This window comes from Stomoxys calcitrans, chromosome 2 (assembly GCF_963082655.1).
Source record: "Stomoxys calcitrans chromosome 2, idStoCalc2.1, whole genome shotgun sequence".
NCBI classification, from domain to species: Eukaryota; Metazoa; Arthropoda; class Insecta; order Diptera; family Muscidae; genus Stomoxys; species Stomoxys calcitrans.
This window is the reverse complement of record NC_081553.1, coordinates 182,027,775-182,047,836: the sequence shown is the minus strand read 5'-3', so window position 1 is coordinate 182,047,836 and position 20,062 is coordinate 182,027,775. Positions and strand designations below refer to the sequence as shown.

The 20,062-nt window shown below is 36.2% G+C and overlaps 1 protein-coding gene across 3 annotated transcripts in view; it reads left to right on the top strand.

The window, feature by feature from the left end:
- The window catches only part of LOC106085921 (protein roadkill), a 453,420-nt gene that overhangs the window by 405,322 nt on the left and 28,036 nt on the right, over positions 1-20,062 (top strand). The window contains exon 1 of one of the 3 annotated variants that reach the window (XM_013250404.2): positions 1,655-4,550. The exons of the other annotated variants lie outside the window; for them this stretch is intronic. Within the exon in view, the coding sequence (XP_013105858.1) occupies positions 2,776-4,550 (1,775 nt within the window). The 5' untranslated portion in view covers positions 1,655-2,775. Of the gene's footprint in view, positions 1-1,654; positions 4,551-20,062 lie in introns of those variants that run through there. 3 annotated transcript variants of the gene reach the window in all.

The following is a 20,062-nucleotide window of genomic DNA, read 5'->3' as shown; positions in this document are numbered from 1 at the left end:
CGGCAAACCAGAGTAATTCTGGCTCAATCGCGATCCGGCAAACGCAGCCTTCACATCTCCTACTCTTTCCGATTTTTACCTAGGACCACACGACACACATCACCTATTTAACTTATTTAACTGCCCAGACAAACCTACTCGACTCAGACCCAAATTCCTCTGGATGCACTCCACCTTTGTCCCAGAGTTTTTGGATCTGGATATTCAGCAGAACCTAGCAGACGAAAGATAGAACAAAACACAGTTGCCGCTTCTAAGGGCTCAAGAATTCAAGTCGAAGGACCACCTTATATGGGAGCCACTGTGGCGCCCAACGCTAAGGTTCAAATCGCATTTAAAACAAAAAATAATTCATATCAGCAAACACTGTCGGCTTAATTTTTATTCATTAAACATTTTTAACCTTTGAAGAAGTCCACCGTAATGCAGAGGTTAGCATGTCTTTCTATGACGCTGAACACCTGGGTTCGAATCCTGGCAAGAACATCAGAAGAAATTTCATCGGTGTTTATGCCCTCCGAATGGTGGCGGCATTTGGGAGGTATTATGCCATGTGAAAACTTAAATCGGACAGCACTCATTGCTATGTCCCCTGTTCCTTAATGACATTGGAATGTTTGGCGATTTAGCGTAAAATTACTACTATCTCATTTTCAATGAACTTTTTGTTGTTTTAGCAAACGTTTTTGCTGTTATTACTCAGAAATTTCACAGAATGCAACAACTGCGTGATTGGCGTCAGTTTGACATTATTGAAGGCACCCTCAATCTAAAGAAATTGTACCATTGTACTTTCCTTAATAGCGATATAACCTTCTGTGATAGTGACTAAATCATGGAGAGAAGTTTCAGTGGACTTGCCTTTGTTAGAGGGGTGCTGTGTTTCCTTTCATGAAATCCTAACCTAGCACTAAGATCCACTTACCAGTCTCTTTTGCTGGGCTGGTGGCAATTTTATTCTGCAGTTATGCGTTACATTATTGTCTCGATCAGTCGCTTGTTATTTTATGAGAATTATCTACAAAAAGAAGTAGCCCAATCAGCATCAATGTATATATGTAGGTATAACATGAAAAAAGAAAAGACGTTTTAGAGGAAAATCAGCTGAATTGGCATTACTGCTGAGTTTATGTGGGCTGTGCTCATTCTCTGCGCTCACTTGCTCCCATTGTGAACAATTGATTTCGCCATAAACACTTTGTTACATATTTTCTTTACTTTGAGACATGTGAATGTAAACACCAACAACAGCAAAAACAACAACAACAACAACGTTGGCAGCAACAGTGGCAACAAATACAACAACAATACGAGTATAGCGTGCACTCTGATGATGATGGTGATATTCAATAAAAAAAAAATACACACAAAATTTGTGAAACGAGGAAACACCAAGCTGACAAGATAACCAAAAAAAAGACAATGGCAACAACAAAACAGCGCCCCACAACAATGCCATACCAGCCAGGCAAAGGCAGTTCAATAACAAAAACAACAAAAAGCTGCTAAAGGCAAGAGTAAAACGAAAGCCCACCAAACCAGTTGTATAGTCGTCATGTGCGCGATGTGCGACGACCGACGATTCGATGACTCTTGCTAGCACTCTACCATATCTCATATCTCACCACAGCTCATGAGCTGTAGTATCTGTCAGAGGTAGAGGTAGTGCTGTGTGTGCCATTCGTTCGGTGCTCTTGTGCTAATGTCTCACCATGAGATTGTCAATGTTGACTGTGTGTTTGTGTGTGAGTATGCACATTGAGTATCTGTGAGTTCCATTGAGACCTCCGAACGAGCAAGGGTTTGTGTGTGTGTCCGCCTGGCATTTATTATACTCTTTGGCTGTTGTTGACCGTGTATTTTTTAGCTTTAACTTAACATAACGTGTGATATTTGTTCCGTCTCCTACGTTTAGTTTGTTATTGACTTTCGGTGTGAACGCATCGTCGTCTATCGTGCGCCCGTTGTGATCTCTTAAGCAATTGTAACGTGAAATTGAACGTTGTTCACTTTTTCCCAACGCCGCGCACTAATACACAAATTCTCTCTAAAATAAAATATTTTTAAATTGTTTTGTTTTCGTCGGTAGGCTGTTTGTTGTTTCAATTTTCGTTTTAATAATAATGTGAAATTCAAAAATATAAGAGAAAATTTTGAAAATCGAAAATTTTCTGCATTAAAAAAATACTTGGGGCAAAAAATAGCGAAATAAATTTTTTAATAAAACAAAACAAGGAAAATTATTAAGTTCAAGAAAACAAAAGCATAGAAACGCCCCCCAGAGAAAAACTCGTCAAATGAGTTGAAAAATAAAACAAAACAAAAAATTGAACAAAAATATGAAATGCTAACATAAAGAAAAACAAGAAATTGTGAAATTTTAACATCAATATTCAATTGTGAAAAAGTGATGTGACATGACGTTGTGAGCAACCCAAAAAAAATTTAACAAAAGTTTCAAACCCCTGGATTACTGAAACTTTAACTCAAATCATAGCAGAAACAGCAATACCTTAAAGTGCAAATTTTTAAGAAAAACAAAAATTTATTGCCAAGATTACAGAGAAATCGCTAAAGCAAAACAAAGAAAGGCTTTTGAAACAAAATATTTTTTAAAAAGTGACCAATACCAAACATATACATAAAAAAGTGTAATGAATTGTTTAAATTTGTAAAAAAGTATAACACGATTACAAAATAATAACAAAACTTAACATACACCAAAACAGAAAAGAAAAACCCAAAATTAAACAAATTCAAAAAAATCCACGAAAAATGTTTGACCCCTTTGTGAAAATTAAGAAAAAGCCTAATACAAACCTTAACAACAGCAACAATAATAATAATAATAGTAACAGCAGTAATATATTAGTGCAAAATTTAGAGGAAAATTTCCTACCGAATTTAAATGACATTGCCTCTGTGGATGCGGAAATTGATGATGATTGTTTTTGCCTGACACCACCAGCCACCACACCCTCTACACCCACTCAGCAGCAGTCTCAGCATAGCAGCAGCAGTAGCTCTTCATCTACACCAACATTAAGTGCGGCTTTGGCCGCTGCAACAACACAGCCATCAACATCTGCAACTTCTGGGTTCAATTCTTTGGCATCAATATCATCGCCATCAGCCTCGCCGCTCAAGGAATTGGCCTCCAGCAGTGCCACCAGCACCACCTGTAGTCGTTTGCAACAGTTGATAGCAGCACCGCCTATTATACAAACGCCCCATTTGAGGCAGCAGCATCATTTGCTGGCATCGCCCCCTACACCGCCACCCTCAACCCCACCAACACCTGCCTTACCCCAGCAACAGCAACGTCAGAACAGCGAACTACAAAATCAATTGCAGAACACAACGGGAAGTAGTACACCACAGGTTTTGACACCCCTCTCGTCGCCTGTCACCAATCAAACAACATCGGTATTGCAGCAACATTTAGGCCATATATCGGCAGCCAGCACGACGGAGTCCTCAGCTACCCAGCCGGCTACAAGACCCACACTGCAGACTTTGGCTCAACATTTGGCCTCACCCCCAGCATCGTCTTCGTCAGCACCCTCCTCACCTTTGTTGCAAGAATTATTTTCTTCTAATAATTTACAAAATGTATTAACCAGACAAAGTTCCTCAGCCAGCAACTCGAGTACAAATAGTTCTACAAACAACTACACAGCGACAACGTCCTCATCGTCATCGTCGTCATCATCTATCTCCAATTCTACTTTAAGAAGTCTGGTTTCCAATCCCTCAACTTTGATTACATCAAGTACAACTTTGAATAGTATTATTGCCAATCGCTTGAATTCACCACCTTCAGGTTTAACGGGTGGTAATAACTCTCAACACTCAACATCCTCTTCCTCGTCCTCCGCATTAACTGCCTCGGCATCGTCCTCTTCGTCATTGTATCACCAACAACATTCCGCTTTGACAAATTCGATAACGCATCGCATACATCAATCGATACGCCGGCATTTGAATCAGCAGCATCAGGCAGGACAACAGCAAAACAGTGGTTTGGCGACAAGTCAGCAGCAAACACATCACAGTTCGCAACAGCATAGTTCTTCAACATCGTCATCGTCGTCGTTGTCTCATCATCACCACCATCATCAGCAACACAATCGTTTGCTGCAACAACAACATTCATCGCAATTCCAGCAGCAGAACCCCCCCAATCATCGTCATCATTATCATCATCACCATCAACAGCAGCAGCAGCAACAATTACAACAGTTGTCAAATTCGATTTCCGCTTCCGGATCTTCAGCTTCTTTGTTGTCATCAGCAGCAAATTCTTCGTCTTCATCTGCTGCCGTTGCTGCCAACGTTTCAGCTTCTTCTGCTTCATCATCGTCATCGTCTTCTTCCTCCACCGCATCCAATTCCAATTCGAATTCTCCCGTGTGTGTAGTATTATTGGTCAAGTGCCCAAATTCTAAGGAATATTGTAACGCCTTACAGGCCCAAAATCACAATTTAATACCTCCTGCAACATTACAACAATTACAACAACAACACCAGCATTGCTGTGATAATAAAAGGTAAAAAAAAAATAAAATAAAAAAATATTTTGCTTGTAAGGAGAAAATAGTGCAAATTTCATTTTGGTGAGGTGAAAACCATTTGAACATTTTCAACCCACTGTTATAGAACACTGTTATGCTGTTGCGCTCTTTCTCTCTCTCTCTCAACTCAAGTTAACAGCACTATGTTGCAATCTCTGCTCATTTGTAAAAGGAGTTGCCATAGTGGTAGCCTTAGACTGGCTAATGTAGATTGTGTTATGAGTCTGGGGAATAGAACAATTTCGATAAGCAAATTTTTGAGGAAAAAAAAAATATTTAAAAAATAATTTATTATCATTTTAAATACCAAAAATCACCCCATATATGTCTTGTAATCAAAATGTTTTGCTTTAAAAAAGGAAATAATTAAAAAAAATTGCTAAAATGCCAAAAATTTTATTTCAAAATCGTTTTGTTTTTTCCCCTCGATTGTTGTTATATTTTTCCACCATGATCTGTTTTTTTTTCATAAACAATTGCAAAACACGGCTATTTTTTATGAGCATTAGGCATTTCTTAATTGTTCTCTTCCTCATATCGTGTGCAAATATAAATTTTCTACACCAACGTCATGCTAAAGCGTTGAAATATATTTCTCACACGGAAGAGCATTGAACGTTTTTTTTATACTTAAGGTCAACCATAACAAAATCAGAATTTAGTGTGAAAGCTTTAATCTTATGGCAAAATTTTATCAATATAGAATTGTTGAAAACAAATTAGGAAACTAATTATTTTAACCTCCATAGAGATGGGGTCTAAGACCTCATAAATATTCTCGATCCGTTAGGCATCTCCGTTCGCCGGTCAAAAGTACGCCAACTTTCGAAGGAGTAAGACTAGAGGTCTGAAATTTTGCATAAATACTTCTTATTTATCGGAGGTCAACGTGGCGCAGTGGTTAGCATGTCCGCCTATGACGCCTAACGGCTGGGTTCAAATCTCGACGTGAACATCAGAAAAATTTTCAGCGGTGGTTGTCCCCTCCTAATGATGGCTGCATTTGTGTGGTATCCTGCCATGTTATAACTTCTCTGCATGCAAAGAACTTGACAAATGCAATCCACGATATATAAGATTCGGCCCATCCGCACTTAACACGCTTTAACTTTTTATTTTTAAATTCTGCCTAAGGAGATACAGGGCAGCTGACACAAAGTTTTACAAAATCACACGACCAAATTTTTTTTGTGAAAATATTTTTTATTGATCAAATCACGAATATATTGAGAAGGATTCTATATTTCCCTTTCGCTTGATGTGACCAACATTTGGCTTACCAATTGCTCTGGGTTGGTCAAAAACGAGTTGCAAGCCGTTATTTTGGCCCATTCACATACAATGACCTTCTTCAGCGCATCCATTTTGGTATAATTTCTAGTCCTAATCTTGCTCTCTAACATGTCCCAAAGAGAAAAGTCCATCAGATTAGCTTCTGATGAATCGGGCAGGACGAAATGAAGTGCGGTACATAATTTTTTAGCCATTTTGGCTGACACGTTCTTTATTTAACAGTGCCGAATCTTGTTGGTATTTCCATGATTTGCGACCGAAATGTTTACTTGCGTACTGTTCCAAAGCAGCTGCCGAAATGTTTTCCCCATAATAAGAACTTACTTTGATGCCAGGCTGGTTTTGAAAACGAATGGCCACCGGCGGCCATTTGAGATGGAAAAAAATTACCACGGCTGGCCGTTTGTAGGCTCAATTTCTCATACATGCGATCGGTTAAGTAAATACTATCATTTTGGGAGTTTACGAATTGGAGAACATGATTTCGAAAATTCACCACGTTGCCGCAAGCGTAACAACTTCTTTGCTCTTTCGAGTCTAACCTTTTTTTGCTTTGGTGTAAAATTGTTTGACCTTTGGAACTTGTAGAGCTTTATTTGGAGCTCGTTTTTAAACATATGTTGCATCCTATCGCGGAATATTTTCAAATCTTTAACTATTTGATAGCTCCTAAAGTGCGGATTTTGTTGAATTTGAACCATTTCAGGTGTTGGTGCAAGTTTTTGGGACCACCATCATGGCATCTTTCAACCCCACCAGTATGATTTTAACAATTTATGGTTCGATACACGAACATTTTATTCACTTTCAGGTGTTTGAGTTCGCCAACAATAGACGATTGTAGTTTTCTAGCCAAATATAAAGTAATCACACTATTATGCTTCAACACTATCACGAATAACTTTCTTTTTAAATAAAATTCTGTTTGTGGCATGTAAAAATATGATATGTCAATAAAACAAACATCACTTCTACATTTGATATATATACCAGTTGTAACAAAGGCCATCGTAGCTCAGAGGTTGTCCGCCTATGACGCTCAACGCATGGGTTCGAATACTTGCAAGAACTTCAGAAATAATTTCCAGCGGTGGTTATCACTCCCAATGCTGACAACATTTGTTAGGTTCTATGCCATGTAAAAACATCTCCACAAGCAAGTGTTGCACTGCAGCACGCCTTTGGGACTAGACTATAAAAGGAGATTCCTTGTCATTGGGCTTAAACTCGAATCGGACAATTTTCATTGATATGTGAAAAGTTTGCCTCTGCTTCCTAATGGAATTTTCATGGGAAAAATTGCAATTGCAATTTGAACTTGGTAACACTTTGTGCCAGCCACCCTATATTTCTGGTTATTTTCTCCTAAATTTAGTATACACATGGCTTAAATCATGTAGTTTACTTTTTTTTGAATTTTATTAACTATTATTTTTTGCATAAAAATGGCAACCTTGCCTTGGCAAAAAAAAAAAATAAAGCATGCTCACTTTCTTTACTAACATAACAACGCTACAACCATCTACCATCTGTTTACAATGAGAGTTTTGCGGCAGCTCTGTTAAATGTTATTTGGTTTCTCAGCTCTAGTTACAATTCCAACAAGACATAAAAGCACATGTTTTCTTTTTGTATACCCCACTCTTCTTCATCATAGCCAATATCATTGTCGATTGTATCCATCCGCCATATGCCATACGCCAACATCCATCCAAGTTCTTGTTGTGGTTGAATGTTTTGGTTTGTTGCTATTACTTCTGTTGCTGCTGTTGTTGTTGTGTTTTTCTTTAGCTGCTTCTTGTTTTTGCCTAAATAAAGGTGACACACTTTTTCCTTTTCGTTGTTGTTGTTGTTTTGCTTCTTCTACAATTTGTTGCTCTTCCTCTACTTGCACACTCTCTCCATCCGTTTTGATACTTCTGCTGCTGCTTATTTAGATTAATTTGTTGAATAGATTTCGGAATATATGTATATACATATGTATGTATGTATATATACGTGTGAGAGAGAGAGTATAGTATAGATGTAGCCTTTGGTGAGTGTGAAGAGACGCATGAAAGTGTGTGCACAAATTTAATATCATTTCTTATCCTTTCTTGTGTTGTAGAACGTGGTACGCTCTGGTTGACCTCTTTTGTTACAATTTTTTGTTCAGCCTTGCTTGCTTGTTTAGCTCTTGGTATTTCCACCACTGCCGTTTTGAGGTTGTGAGGTCATATGCTGTATCAGAAGTGAAAGGAGCAAAATAAAAATGTTTATGAGGATACACATGTAGGCTTGTGTATGTGTGATGGGGATTTTCTAATTAGAATTGTGGTTTACTTACCATAACATTTAGCCTTAATGCTTGGTAACCGAAAAAGAAAACTGTTGGCAGCGACAAAAACTGTTTGGAGAATACTTTTTTGTGTGTGGAAGAATGAATGGATGTTACATGTGTAGTAGTAGTAGTATGGGTGTAGAATGTTTTTAGGGGAAGATTTTAAAATTATGTTTTGGGATTTTTAATAAAGTTTTCTCGAGGGGACAATTCTTTTTTTTATCGTATCACAACTAGATGTAACGACTTAAAGTTGCGTGGCATATGTCATAAGCAAAGTTATATGCAAGTGATTCCTTGTTTATTCCAAAATCTGCAGTAAGTATTTCGAACGATTTTTTTTTATAAAATAATATTGCCAAATTTTAACTATTATTGAAGACATTTTCCTTTCATTATGGTTGGCAACTCTACTATATAAGCCTTATTCGTGTAGAGCTATGCTTATAAAGGGTTAGTTCTTAACGCTAAACTGCAATTTAATAATCAAATATAAAAAAACGTAGGAAAATGTACTGTACATGTACAATAAATCAGTAGATCAGCTGTTGAATATAACAGCTGTTTGAAGAGTTGTATACTGTATATTTACCAATATAAGGTGTGTTCCAGTAAGTGAGATTAGTGATGCCTCTGCAGGTTAGCATGTCCGCCTATCATGCTGAACGCCTTATCCTTGCGAGAACATCAGAAAAAGTTTTTCAGCGTGATTGTCCACTCCTAATGCTGGCGACATTTGTGAAATACTTTGCCATGCATAGGGAGGCCAATATAGCGCAGACGTAAGCATGTTCGCATATGACGCTGAAGGCCTGGCTTCGACTCCTGGCGAGAACATCAGAATAAATTTTCAGCGGTGGTTTTACCCTCCAATTGCTGGAAACTTTTGTGAGGAACTATGCCATTTGAAAACATGGTATGGCAGTCATGTAAAAACTACTCCCCAAAGATGTGTCGCACTGCGTCACGCCGTTGGAACTCGGCTATAAAAAAATGGCCCCTGATCATTGAGCTTAAAACTGGAATCGGACAGCTCTCATTGATATGTGAGAAGTTTGCCCCTTTTCCTTAATGGAATGGGCAAATTTGCGTGCCATGCAAAAACTTCCCCCAAAGCGGTGTCGCACAGCGGCAGGCCGTTCGGACTCGGCTATAAAAAGGAGGTCCCTTATCATTTGGTCCCTTAAACTTGAATCGAACTGCACTCAATGATATGTGAGAAAATTGCCCATGGCCCTTAATGGAATATTCATGGGCAAATTTTAATTTTTTACCTATGGGTATAGGAATTAATTTATTTCTTTTTTCTGGGAACAATTTTTTTATTTGAATTGTTGAGTCATATGCAATAAATCCTTAGGATTTATCCAAGTTTTCTAATTTTTTTTTGTGAAATCACAAGAAAATTAATCAAACAATACCTCATACTATACTATACATACTATACTCATACTATTTTCATGATTAAAATACCCTTAAACGCGTTTTAATTTCATAAATGTTGGCAACTCTACTATACTTATAGTACATGAGGCCTATACGATAAATTCCTAAAGCATATCTGAAGTTATATAAATTTTCTTCAAAATATGGAAAACCAGTCAATTTGTATTGAATTCTATCGTTGGTTTATTAAAATAAAGTGATGAAAGAAAAACTTTAGGTCAGCTGTTGAACTTAACTTAAGGGATTTATGCCTACAGGGCAGCTCACATGAAGTGTTACCAGATTTTTTGTGTGAAAATATTTGTAATCGTTTCAAATATGTTAAAATAATCTTAATCGGATTGGCATCTGACGAATTGAACAGCCACGCTGGGACGAAATGATGTGCGCTACATGAGTTTTTTTTGAGATTTTTCTTTGCAAATGGAAAACGAAAGCCAGAGATCGCACCACTCCAACCATTATGGGACCCGTTTCGTAATTTGGTTTGGAATTCCTCATCAGCTATATTAGGTGTGAAGGCTTCAAGAGCCGTACGTTGGTAAGTTGTACTTATGCCGAAACGGAAATCGCCTCTATGGTATAAATACCACATTAACCACGCTCGACAACTCTGTCTATTAACTGTACTTTTCCCAATGCATGTGTTTCTGTATAATGGCAGATTTTCTGTCTACACTAATTATGCTACTCCCATGGTATACACATGATTTTGTGCATATGTAGGAAGTTGTATTGATGGCGTCTAATGCTAGACAAGGGCAACGGCTCTCGCTGTTGCTCCATGTGCCCAGGTTCGAATCCAGGTCTGGCTCTGCCCAGTGTTTCCTTTTCCAGGTTTTTTGCATGCTATTAAATTCTACAATATTTTGTTTCTTCTCGAAGGAGAAACTCTTTCGAGAAGAGCTCGATGATGGGAGATTTTTCTTTCCGAATGGAAAAGGAAAGCCAAAGATCGTAACACACTATGGGACGCGTTTCGTAATTTGATTTAGAATTACTCATCAGCCATATTAGGTGGTTTATACCGAATTTATTGCGGAAAACCACATTGTCTATTAGCTGTACTTTTCCCAATGCTTTTTTTTCACCATTCTTGGTTTTCACATGCTTTATTGTGACTGTGCCGAGTGATGTTGGTACATCAATGGTCTATTAGCGAAATGTTTGCCTGCTCACGCAGTTTCGAAAATATTTTCCCGATAATAGGTGGCATTTACTTTGAAGCCATGCTCAATGAGAACAATTGGATTAGTTGGTCACTGCTGCCTATATCATCACTTAAGAAATTTACATCACATTCGTAGAATCAAATTCTAGTATGTTTCATCATTTTTTGAGTTTACGAGTTATTTAGTTGGGACATTTTTTTCATCAGCGAATACGTTTTTTTCATGAGAAATTTACCGTTTTTGTGGAAGCGCAGCTCAACCATGACGTTTGACAAAGCTACCAATATCATAATAAAGATTTATGTTACGATACACAAACATTTTGTTCACTTTGAGGTGTTTTAGTTTGTCAACAAAAGCTGGTTGTGATTATCCAGCCCTCTACTAACACATTGCTGTTGGTTGATTTATAACCCTTGAAATTGGTGCATTGTTTGATGTGGCTCTTCATGAACCCATCTTACGGGTTGGCTTTCAAATTAATTAAAAAAAAAATTCACATATAGATGCTTTTTTTACTCAGTACTTCAGTTGAATGCTTTTCTTCGTTAAAAACGTCTTATCTTAAACTACCAATCGAATAAAAGCCTTTTGTCTGGATGGTAATAACCTTAAAATATTTTCTACTTTTTTTCATTGAGTTTACATATATCACGGCTCTTTAAAATATTAATCACTGTAGTTTTTAAATCTCAGTTGCTATAAACTTAATAAGTAGTTTGAAGATTAAACTAATCGAATGCTAGCTAGTTGCAAATTTATTATCATTGTGGCAAACGTGTTAGAAATGGTGAACCATTTTATGGTGAACCACTAAACGCCTTTTTACTAGGTTGCAAATAAGATAAGATTCACAAGGGGTGTTTACAACATAAAACTTTTTGGCCAAGGCATACTCATTATAACAAAGTACTTGTAGCTTTGCAAAAATTTGATTTCTGTTCTTGTTGTCTGATGATATCGTTCTTAGAAAAGTAAATATGAAGCAAGTTTATTAATTTATTATTGACATATTGACACATCTTTATGTATGTACTTGCAAGCATGCTGTCGTTAAATTATCTTATTAGCAAATAACACTTTTAATTAATTTTTTATTCAATCTTAACAGAACTATACATAGCAGCAATGATTACTATGGACTTGGCGTTTTGTGTGTTTGTATATTAATCTTTATTTACATAACCAATGGGTAGGGCTTTTTTATATATCCCCACAAGCTCTTATCATCACAAACTACAACTAATGTCCTTGACAGTCTATATGGTCGATGAGTTTTACGATTGAAATAATTACTATGGACTTGTAATCTATATGGAAATCTTTGTTGGCTTGATAGCAAAAACAAGCGCTAATGCATTATATTCTAGACTGTATTTTACATAATTAATTGCGAATTGGAATATTGTACATATTCATAATAAGTCATGTTGATAAAATCAATGGTGGTTGACGTCGTAGCTTACCCTCTACTGGCTGCGTCAGTTTACGACCTTATCATCGTTGGTGGTTTTTAAGAGTTTAGTACATTTTCACGAATGATTGGAAATGAACACATTCCTCATTCTATCGCTGATAACACCTTAGCACTTGACTTAATTTTGTTTTCTGGTTACACACACCATTCATCCATCCATAATAATAAATATAATTTCAATGAAATTCCATAAATGATTCATATGTACATACATATGTGTATCAAAGAAAGAAGAAGAAAAAAGCACATGCATGCTGTAGCTTTGTGTGAGTTTCAGTGAAACCTCGAAAATAAATATCAAAAAGAAAAAAGATATGAAAGTATTAAAAGAGCACAGAAAAATCCCCAACCACAAGCGTAAAAGAACAAAACACAACACTAAACCATAATTCTTGTTGATATCAGCATAACTGGCTAAGTGACAGATTGACGAAGTGACTCTGACAGTCTAAGTGAAACCAAGCAAAAGGGTGATGGTCGCCGTCATCGTCAACGTCGTTGTTGCTACCGCTGCCACTGCTGCCTTCATTCGTCATATTCCATCATGGTTTGGGGCTTGAGGAGAGAAGACAGGCAAAGAAAGTAGTGTGTGCACCACAATATTTTCATAGCCAAAGTCTAGCACATGGCCATGGCAAAACAAAAAACCACTCAGCAAAGAAAACACTATACAAATATACAAAATATTCAAAAAAAAAAAAACCAAACCAAACGAAATGAAATGAAACCAAAACTAGATTATGAGATCATATAAACTTTTGCAGGGGAGCGAGAGACCTAGAAAAGAACTTTTCTCAGCATTAATTCATGCAGAACACCAGGGCAACTGAGAGCGACCGAAACACTCTTAACAAATGTCCTGGAAATTTGTAACAATATTCAGCATAATTACAAATGCCAAAAGGGTTGTCAGACGCCTGACAATGTTGCCACCCACCTCAATATATAAACAACAACACCACTTGATAATCATGATCAATGGGGTGGCAAAGTTGCTGTGGTATTTCATATGAGTGAGTGTGTATGATATGTATAGAGCTTGGTTATGGCTGTAATTGACCCATTTCTCCCTGTTTCAAACAAAAAATTCTTCTTTATTAAAGTTTTTTGTTTTATTAATAGGAGAAAATGAGAACAATGTCTGTACCTCTTTACTGGGTACACATACGTTAACCAATTTCACATTCAAACAATTATTGAATATAGGTTATGGCTGTAGATTTGAATAAAAAATATATGGAGAGAAAGGTGCATAAGCAGAATCTCTAGAGTGTATAGTCTATAGGTCTGTCTGTATGTAGAGTATTTCGTTTAAGGAAGTCAAGGTAAAATTGATACTGAAATTATACTTATGCAGAATTATTAATAAAATGTTGTTTAAATATGCCAAAGGAGGTAAATGCAAAATAAGTATCAAACTAAATATTTGTTTAAGATTATAGCGAGGGAAATGTATATAATATCAACCATATTCTTGATAGGAAGTTGAAATTATTATATAAAGTTAAACTCGTGGTGGAATTTCTTCTCACATAGTTAAAAATGTAATTTCTGTAGTTGCCAGAAAATAGGGATCAACAATCAGGTTTTGTTATCCCTATTCTCGGTGATTAGTCAAGACGTAGGGTTGTCACATACGATTGCGGTATTTCTTAGCATAAGAATATTATTAGTAATGATAATTTTAACGTACTTACTACGTTAAGACTAGTAGTAAGATCGAGTTTTCGCCCGTACTGCAGTCAAGATGCATGAAAACAAGTAAAAGGGTGTTCGGCTGGGCCGAATCTTATGTACCCTCCACCATGGATTGCATTTGTCAAAGACATTGGACGGTTTCCCTTCATAGGCAGAAACTAAAAAAAGGATAATGGGAGGCCATAACAAGAATTTCCCATGGATTTCTATATGATTGGAAAGGAATTGCTTCCTCTAAACGCTCAAGAGGCTTTAGACCAATTGGAACCATACTCGTTACATCTCGTTACGTCTGAGTTGTGCCCTCTAGACGCTATAGAAGTATATTCGCGAGATCGGTTTATATGGGAATTATATCACGTTTTGGACCGATTGGGACCATACTTGTTACTTCTGTTGGAGATAGACAAATAGACTAAAAATTGCAATTCTAAAGGCTCAAGATGTATAATCTTGAGATCGGTTTATATGGCTGCTATATATTAGCGTCAAGCGATTTGGCTCATTTACAATGCCAACTAACCTACATTAATAAGAAGTAAAAATGCAAATTTGTCCATTAACATTTCACTCAGGAACAGGGGCAAATATCAATATCAAATCACATATCAATGAGTGCTGTCCGATTCAAGTTTAAGTTCAATGAGTGAGGTCCCTTCTCCTTTTTATAGCCGAATCCGAACGGCGTGCCACTTCTTGGGAAGAAGTTTTTCCATGGCTGTCATACCAAAAGATACAGTACCTCACAAATGTTGGCAGTATTAGGAGGGGAAAATCAGCGCTGATATTTTTTGCTGTTAACCTCTGCGCTACGGTGGCCTTCTTTTTATAAGAAGTGTTTATGCTAAATTTCAGACGCCTAACTTTACTCCTTCGAAAATTGGCGTGCTTTCGACAGACGGACAAACGGTGATGGCTAGATCGCTTTAAAATTTCATGACGATCAAGAATATATATACTTCATTGAGCCCTGGACTCTTATTTCGAGATGTTCCAAACGGAATTGCGAAATTAGTATACCCCCATTCTATAGTGGAGGGTAAACAAATTGAAAACGAAGAGAATGCGTAAACATTTGGCAGAAGTAGTACTAAAACCACGTTTACACTAGAGTCCAAATCCACTTGATTTGAGATAATCTCCAAAACTCGTTTAACGGGTTTACACTAAGATTCAAGTGATTTATATTTGTCAACAGGGATGTTTTTGACAGCGTTTTTATTGGGATTAGCATTTAAGTAAAAAGTTTTATAATTTCAATAAGAAATTGTCAGATGTTTAAAATAAATGCTGTAGAAAATACCGATTAAAACCGGTATTCAATACAAACGCAATGTTGCATTTGAATTTCGAACAAGATTTGATTTAAATCTCCTCAAATAAGTAGATTGATTTATTCACACTGAAACTGTATGGGAATCCTCGTTCAAAACACGAGATTTCCGAAATCTCGTTGCTCGATTTACTCAAAGCCGATTTGGTCAAAGCTTTTCGAACAAAAAGGCAACGACATGTCGCTGCAACATTTTAGTTTTTATTTCCAAAGAATGCGAATGTACATTAATTTCCAACGCAGTGAATTGAATTCCCATTTCCTGTTCAGCAAAACACCCTTGTGCTACGTTTTTTTTTTAAGTGGAAATCGCAATGTTGTAGCGACATGTTGCAGTTTTTTTTTCCGAACAACATCCGCAATGTTTTCGAATTCTCTACGATCACATTTTTATAGTGCCGTTTGACAATTTGTATACCCTCCACTATAGGATGGGGGTATACTAATTTCGTCATTCTGTTTGTAACACCTCGAAATATGCGTCTAAAACCCCATAAAGTATATATATTCTTGATCGTCATGACTAGCCATGTCCGTCCGTCCGTCTGTCTGCCGATAGCGCGCTAACTTTCGAAGGAGTAAAGCTAGGTGCTTTGAAATTTTTCTTGGGCCTTGATTTCTTGAGCCTCTAGTGGGCGTAATTATCGTCTGATTTTGCTGATTTTTTGCACGCGGTGTTTTGTAATGACTTTCAACAACTTGCACGTGGTGTTTTGGTATCATTTCCAACAACTGTGCGAAGTGTGGTCGAAATCGGTTTACAACCTGGTATAGCTGCCATATTAATCGATCTTGGATCTTGACTTCTTTAGCCGTTAGAGGGCGCAATTCTCATCCGATTTTGCACGCGGTGTTTTTTAATGACTTCCAACAACTGTGCTTAATATGGCGCACGTCGGTACATAACCTGATATAGCTGTCATATAAACCGATCTGGAATCTTGTCTTCTTGTTCTAGCTAAAATAAGATCTAAGGCTTTGGTTAGAAAATGTCCTTTCATGAATGATTTTTTGTTAAGTTGTGAAGATTTTGATACATCTTGTTAACATGTGTTCAACATTTATTTATTATATATACAAGTAAAATAGTTCTTATATAAAATATGTAATTGTTGCTTAAATGTGAAGAGCAAAATTCAGTTGGACAAAATTTAAACCGCATTATCAACTTCAATATTACGCCAGTTACGTTTCTATAGAATTTTCTTTTTTTGTTTGCAACGGTTTTATGGTATTATAATTTTGTTCTCTTATGCTTATCCTCACATACCTAAATTTCTGCTTAAGGGCTTCTTGTGACCTCAATTGAATAAACACTCCTTCGTTATAAAAAAATGAAGAACTTAATACTCATCCATGCCTCCCCTTAGTTTTTCTTAATTATTATTAAACAAACAATGACCTAATAACAATTATGTCATAAATTTCATTCGAGGAAAATAATTGTCTGCTTTTTCAATACCATAATGTTTAGTGCCCATGATGGCTGTATGTCTGCCAGCCTGTCCTCCTCTTTAACTATTAACTACTTGAGTATGTCAAGTACATATGTACATAAATAATTTAACCTAATGATAAGATGACGGACAAGTACAGGGTGGCTGATGAAAGCCGCTACCAAAAAAAAATGTAATAACTTTTTTTCTATTTAATAATAATAATTTAATAATTAATTTAATTAATTAATTAATTAATTTAATTAATAATAATTTAATAATTAATTTAATAATTTAATTTAACATGAATAAAAGAAAAATGTATTCCATACACCGAAAAAAAAATGTAGCAATATTCATCATTGTAGCAATATTCATCAGCCACCCTGTATATCAGGGTCATAAAAAACAATTCTATCAAAATTTATATAAAGTTAATTAAAAAGGAATAGTGTCACATATTAAATGATAATGTGCGCCTGCTTCTGACGTTTAAGGTTTTTAATATACCTAACAATAAATCTGATTTTAATGTTTTTAATTTTACAGATAAATACTTGTTGCGAAAAAAACAAAACCATCCGGTTGTATAACAAGTCTTACGGCCCATCGTTGGATTAATAATCATCCTGCATTTCATAAAGTATATGCCCCACACATACTATTTAGAGTAATCAAAAAAGCATATGTTGACACTTAACGCTATTTTATTAGGTTTCACAAGAAATCAGCTGTTTAAGAGCTTCATATTTATTTCTGCTACTTTCGATTTGAGCATTTCATTTTATAAATAGGTAGTTGGTTTTAATTTTACTCTGTCATTCAAACAATCTTGGAGACGCATGAAAGTAAAATAAGACTTTACTGCATACCTATCCAGAATTTCGTTGTATTTGATAAATGTCATTTCCATACAATTTTCAATGAACTACACTATATACACAAAATAAAACAAGGCTGTTATTGTTAATAATTTTTTGCACTAACACCCTGAACAGTAGTTGTATCAAAAAGTGATTACTATAAATGAATTCACCTTGGCATATCTTTATACATATGCATGTATATATGTATGTTAATACGATTCCGTGATGATAAATACATACATATTTGGTCACATATTTCCTTCTATACTTTGTTTTCAATTACCTCAAGGCAAAGTGACCTAATTGAAGATTAGGCCACATGACGCGCAAAGCTCTCACGCTCGCAAAAAATTTAAACGCCGCCAAAACAGCGCCACCATGCTGTCAGATCAATTCTATTCAATAGAATTCATGTCAAAAGATAATATCATTGAGCGGTAACATTAATACATATATCACCGTTAGGCGGAAGTTGATTTTCAATACACAAACGAAAATTTCAACGCAAAAAAACCAAAACCATAGAGAACAAAAACTGCGCGCTCGCACGCACACACTCCCACAAACTCAATGTAAATAAGTAGGAACTGATGAATTTGCACTTGAATAGAGAGAAACGAAAAAATGAAAAGCAAAAAAAATCGAAATACAACAACAACATGTAGAGAACACACATGTTAACTTTTTAGATCAAAGGTTAATTAATTTTCAAGTATGCATGTTTGTACTTTGGAAAACGAAAATGTTCGGTCAGATACAGGAAAAACTATTGCCATTGTCGAAGCGTTGTTCGTCAGCAACGTCATGATCATATCGTGATGTGAGGACAACATTGGCTATGATATTGATGTAGTTAGCAGTGGTGGCTGTCACATTGAAGTGGGGAAATTCGTATACAAATATTCTACCGTTTAAGGTTTTTTTGACATAAAAATCGACATCATCACCATGGTGGCAGTGATGATGATAAGACAACGGCAGCTCTTACACTTTTGTAGCATACACACACGTTCACTTGTATGAAAATTGAGGTCATTTATCAAGGAACTCTACTCTTTTGACTACATTCATTTTTTGCATGAGTGTAGATTTGTGTGAATTTATATATGTATGTACATTCATGGGTAGATATTGACTGGTAGGAGCATCATCATCATTGTGCCATTGTTATTGAGTGAGTCTGAGGCTGATGATGCTGTTCATATTTTCATGTCAAACCACAAAACATACAACCAACTTTATAGGCCTTTTGCTATATAGTCTTTATATTTATGTATATACTGATATACCCACATATATCTATATGTGAAGAAGTATACATATACGTATGTCATATGTAGATTTGTAACAAACCTACTTACGCATGAGTTTGTTTTCGGAACGAATTTACTTTACTGCCTGGTTTCAAAAACTATCTTCTCTTCTTTTACGGTCCCCACAAAAGATCCCCAAGTGAGAAAGAACAACAAAAAAACTAAAGCAAAAACTTTATCTAGGGGGGGCTTTATTTGTGTTTGTGTAAGTGTGTAAGCACGCATGTAGGCACGCACATAAAAGCAGCGCCTTTGTATTAGCATTGTCAAGCGGCGTTGACGTTGTCGCTCGGTAACAGCGACGCCGCCATTACCAACGTAAACACAAACGTCGTTGTCGGCGTCAGCTTAATAGGCAGGCGGCGGCAAGCACATCATACATTACCCTGTAGAAATACATGCACATACTACCTACCGTAAGCACTCTCTAGGCTTGACAGACGCGCATACTTTGAGTGCGTGCCTTAATGTAAATGTGTGTGCCTGCGCCAGGCAGTAGATTTGTGTCGCTTGCGTTCGGTTGGCTACTGCTGCTGCTAGCACTACTACTGCTTGCATACTACTTTGCGTTGTTACATTACGACAGAAAAAACATTGTGAATTGAAATAAAAGTAGACCATGACCTACAAAAATCCAATAACATCCGAAAATATTATTACAATAAATGAAATACATTTTTAATAAACATTCATACGCCGTACATGTTTATTATATGAACGTACGGTAAGTAAGTACTTTTTGTCCATATGCTTGCTGCTGTTCATTAGCATAAGTCCTATGTTGTTGTTGTTAAAACATTTTTGGTGTTAAAGCATAAACGATTACTACTTGAGTAATCGAATATGTATTTGCCTATATTTGGGTAGTCAACCCTGGCTTAAGGGGCTATTACACGATATTTATTGTTATATGTATTGCCCTATGTATAAAATGTGTAACAGCACCTTAATATTTGCAGTATTTTTAGGGTTGCCAAATAAATTTAACAGCATTACGCTATTCTAAATTGAAAGAAATGGGAAAATGTCATTCTCTTAAGAAGAGAAACAAATGAGATATCACAAGCTTTCCCAAAACAAAATCAACATTAATTATTAATCACAAGATAAGATCAAACAAACCGTATACTCATG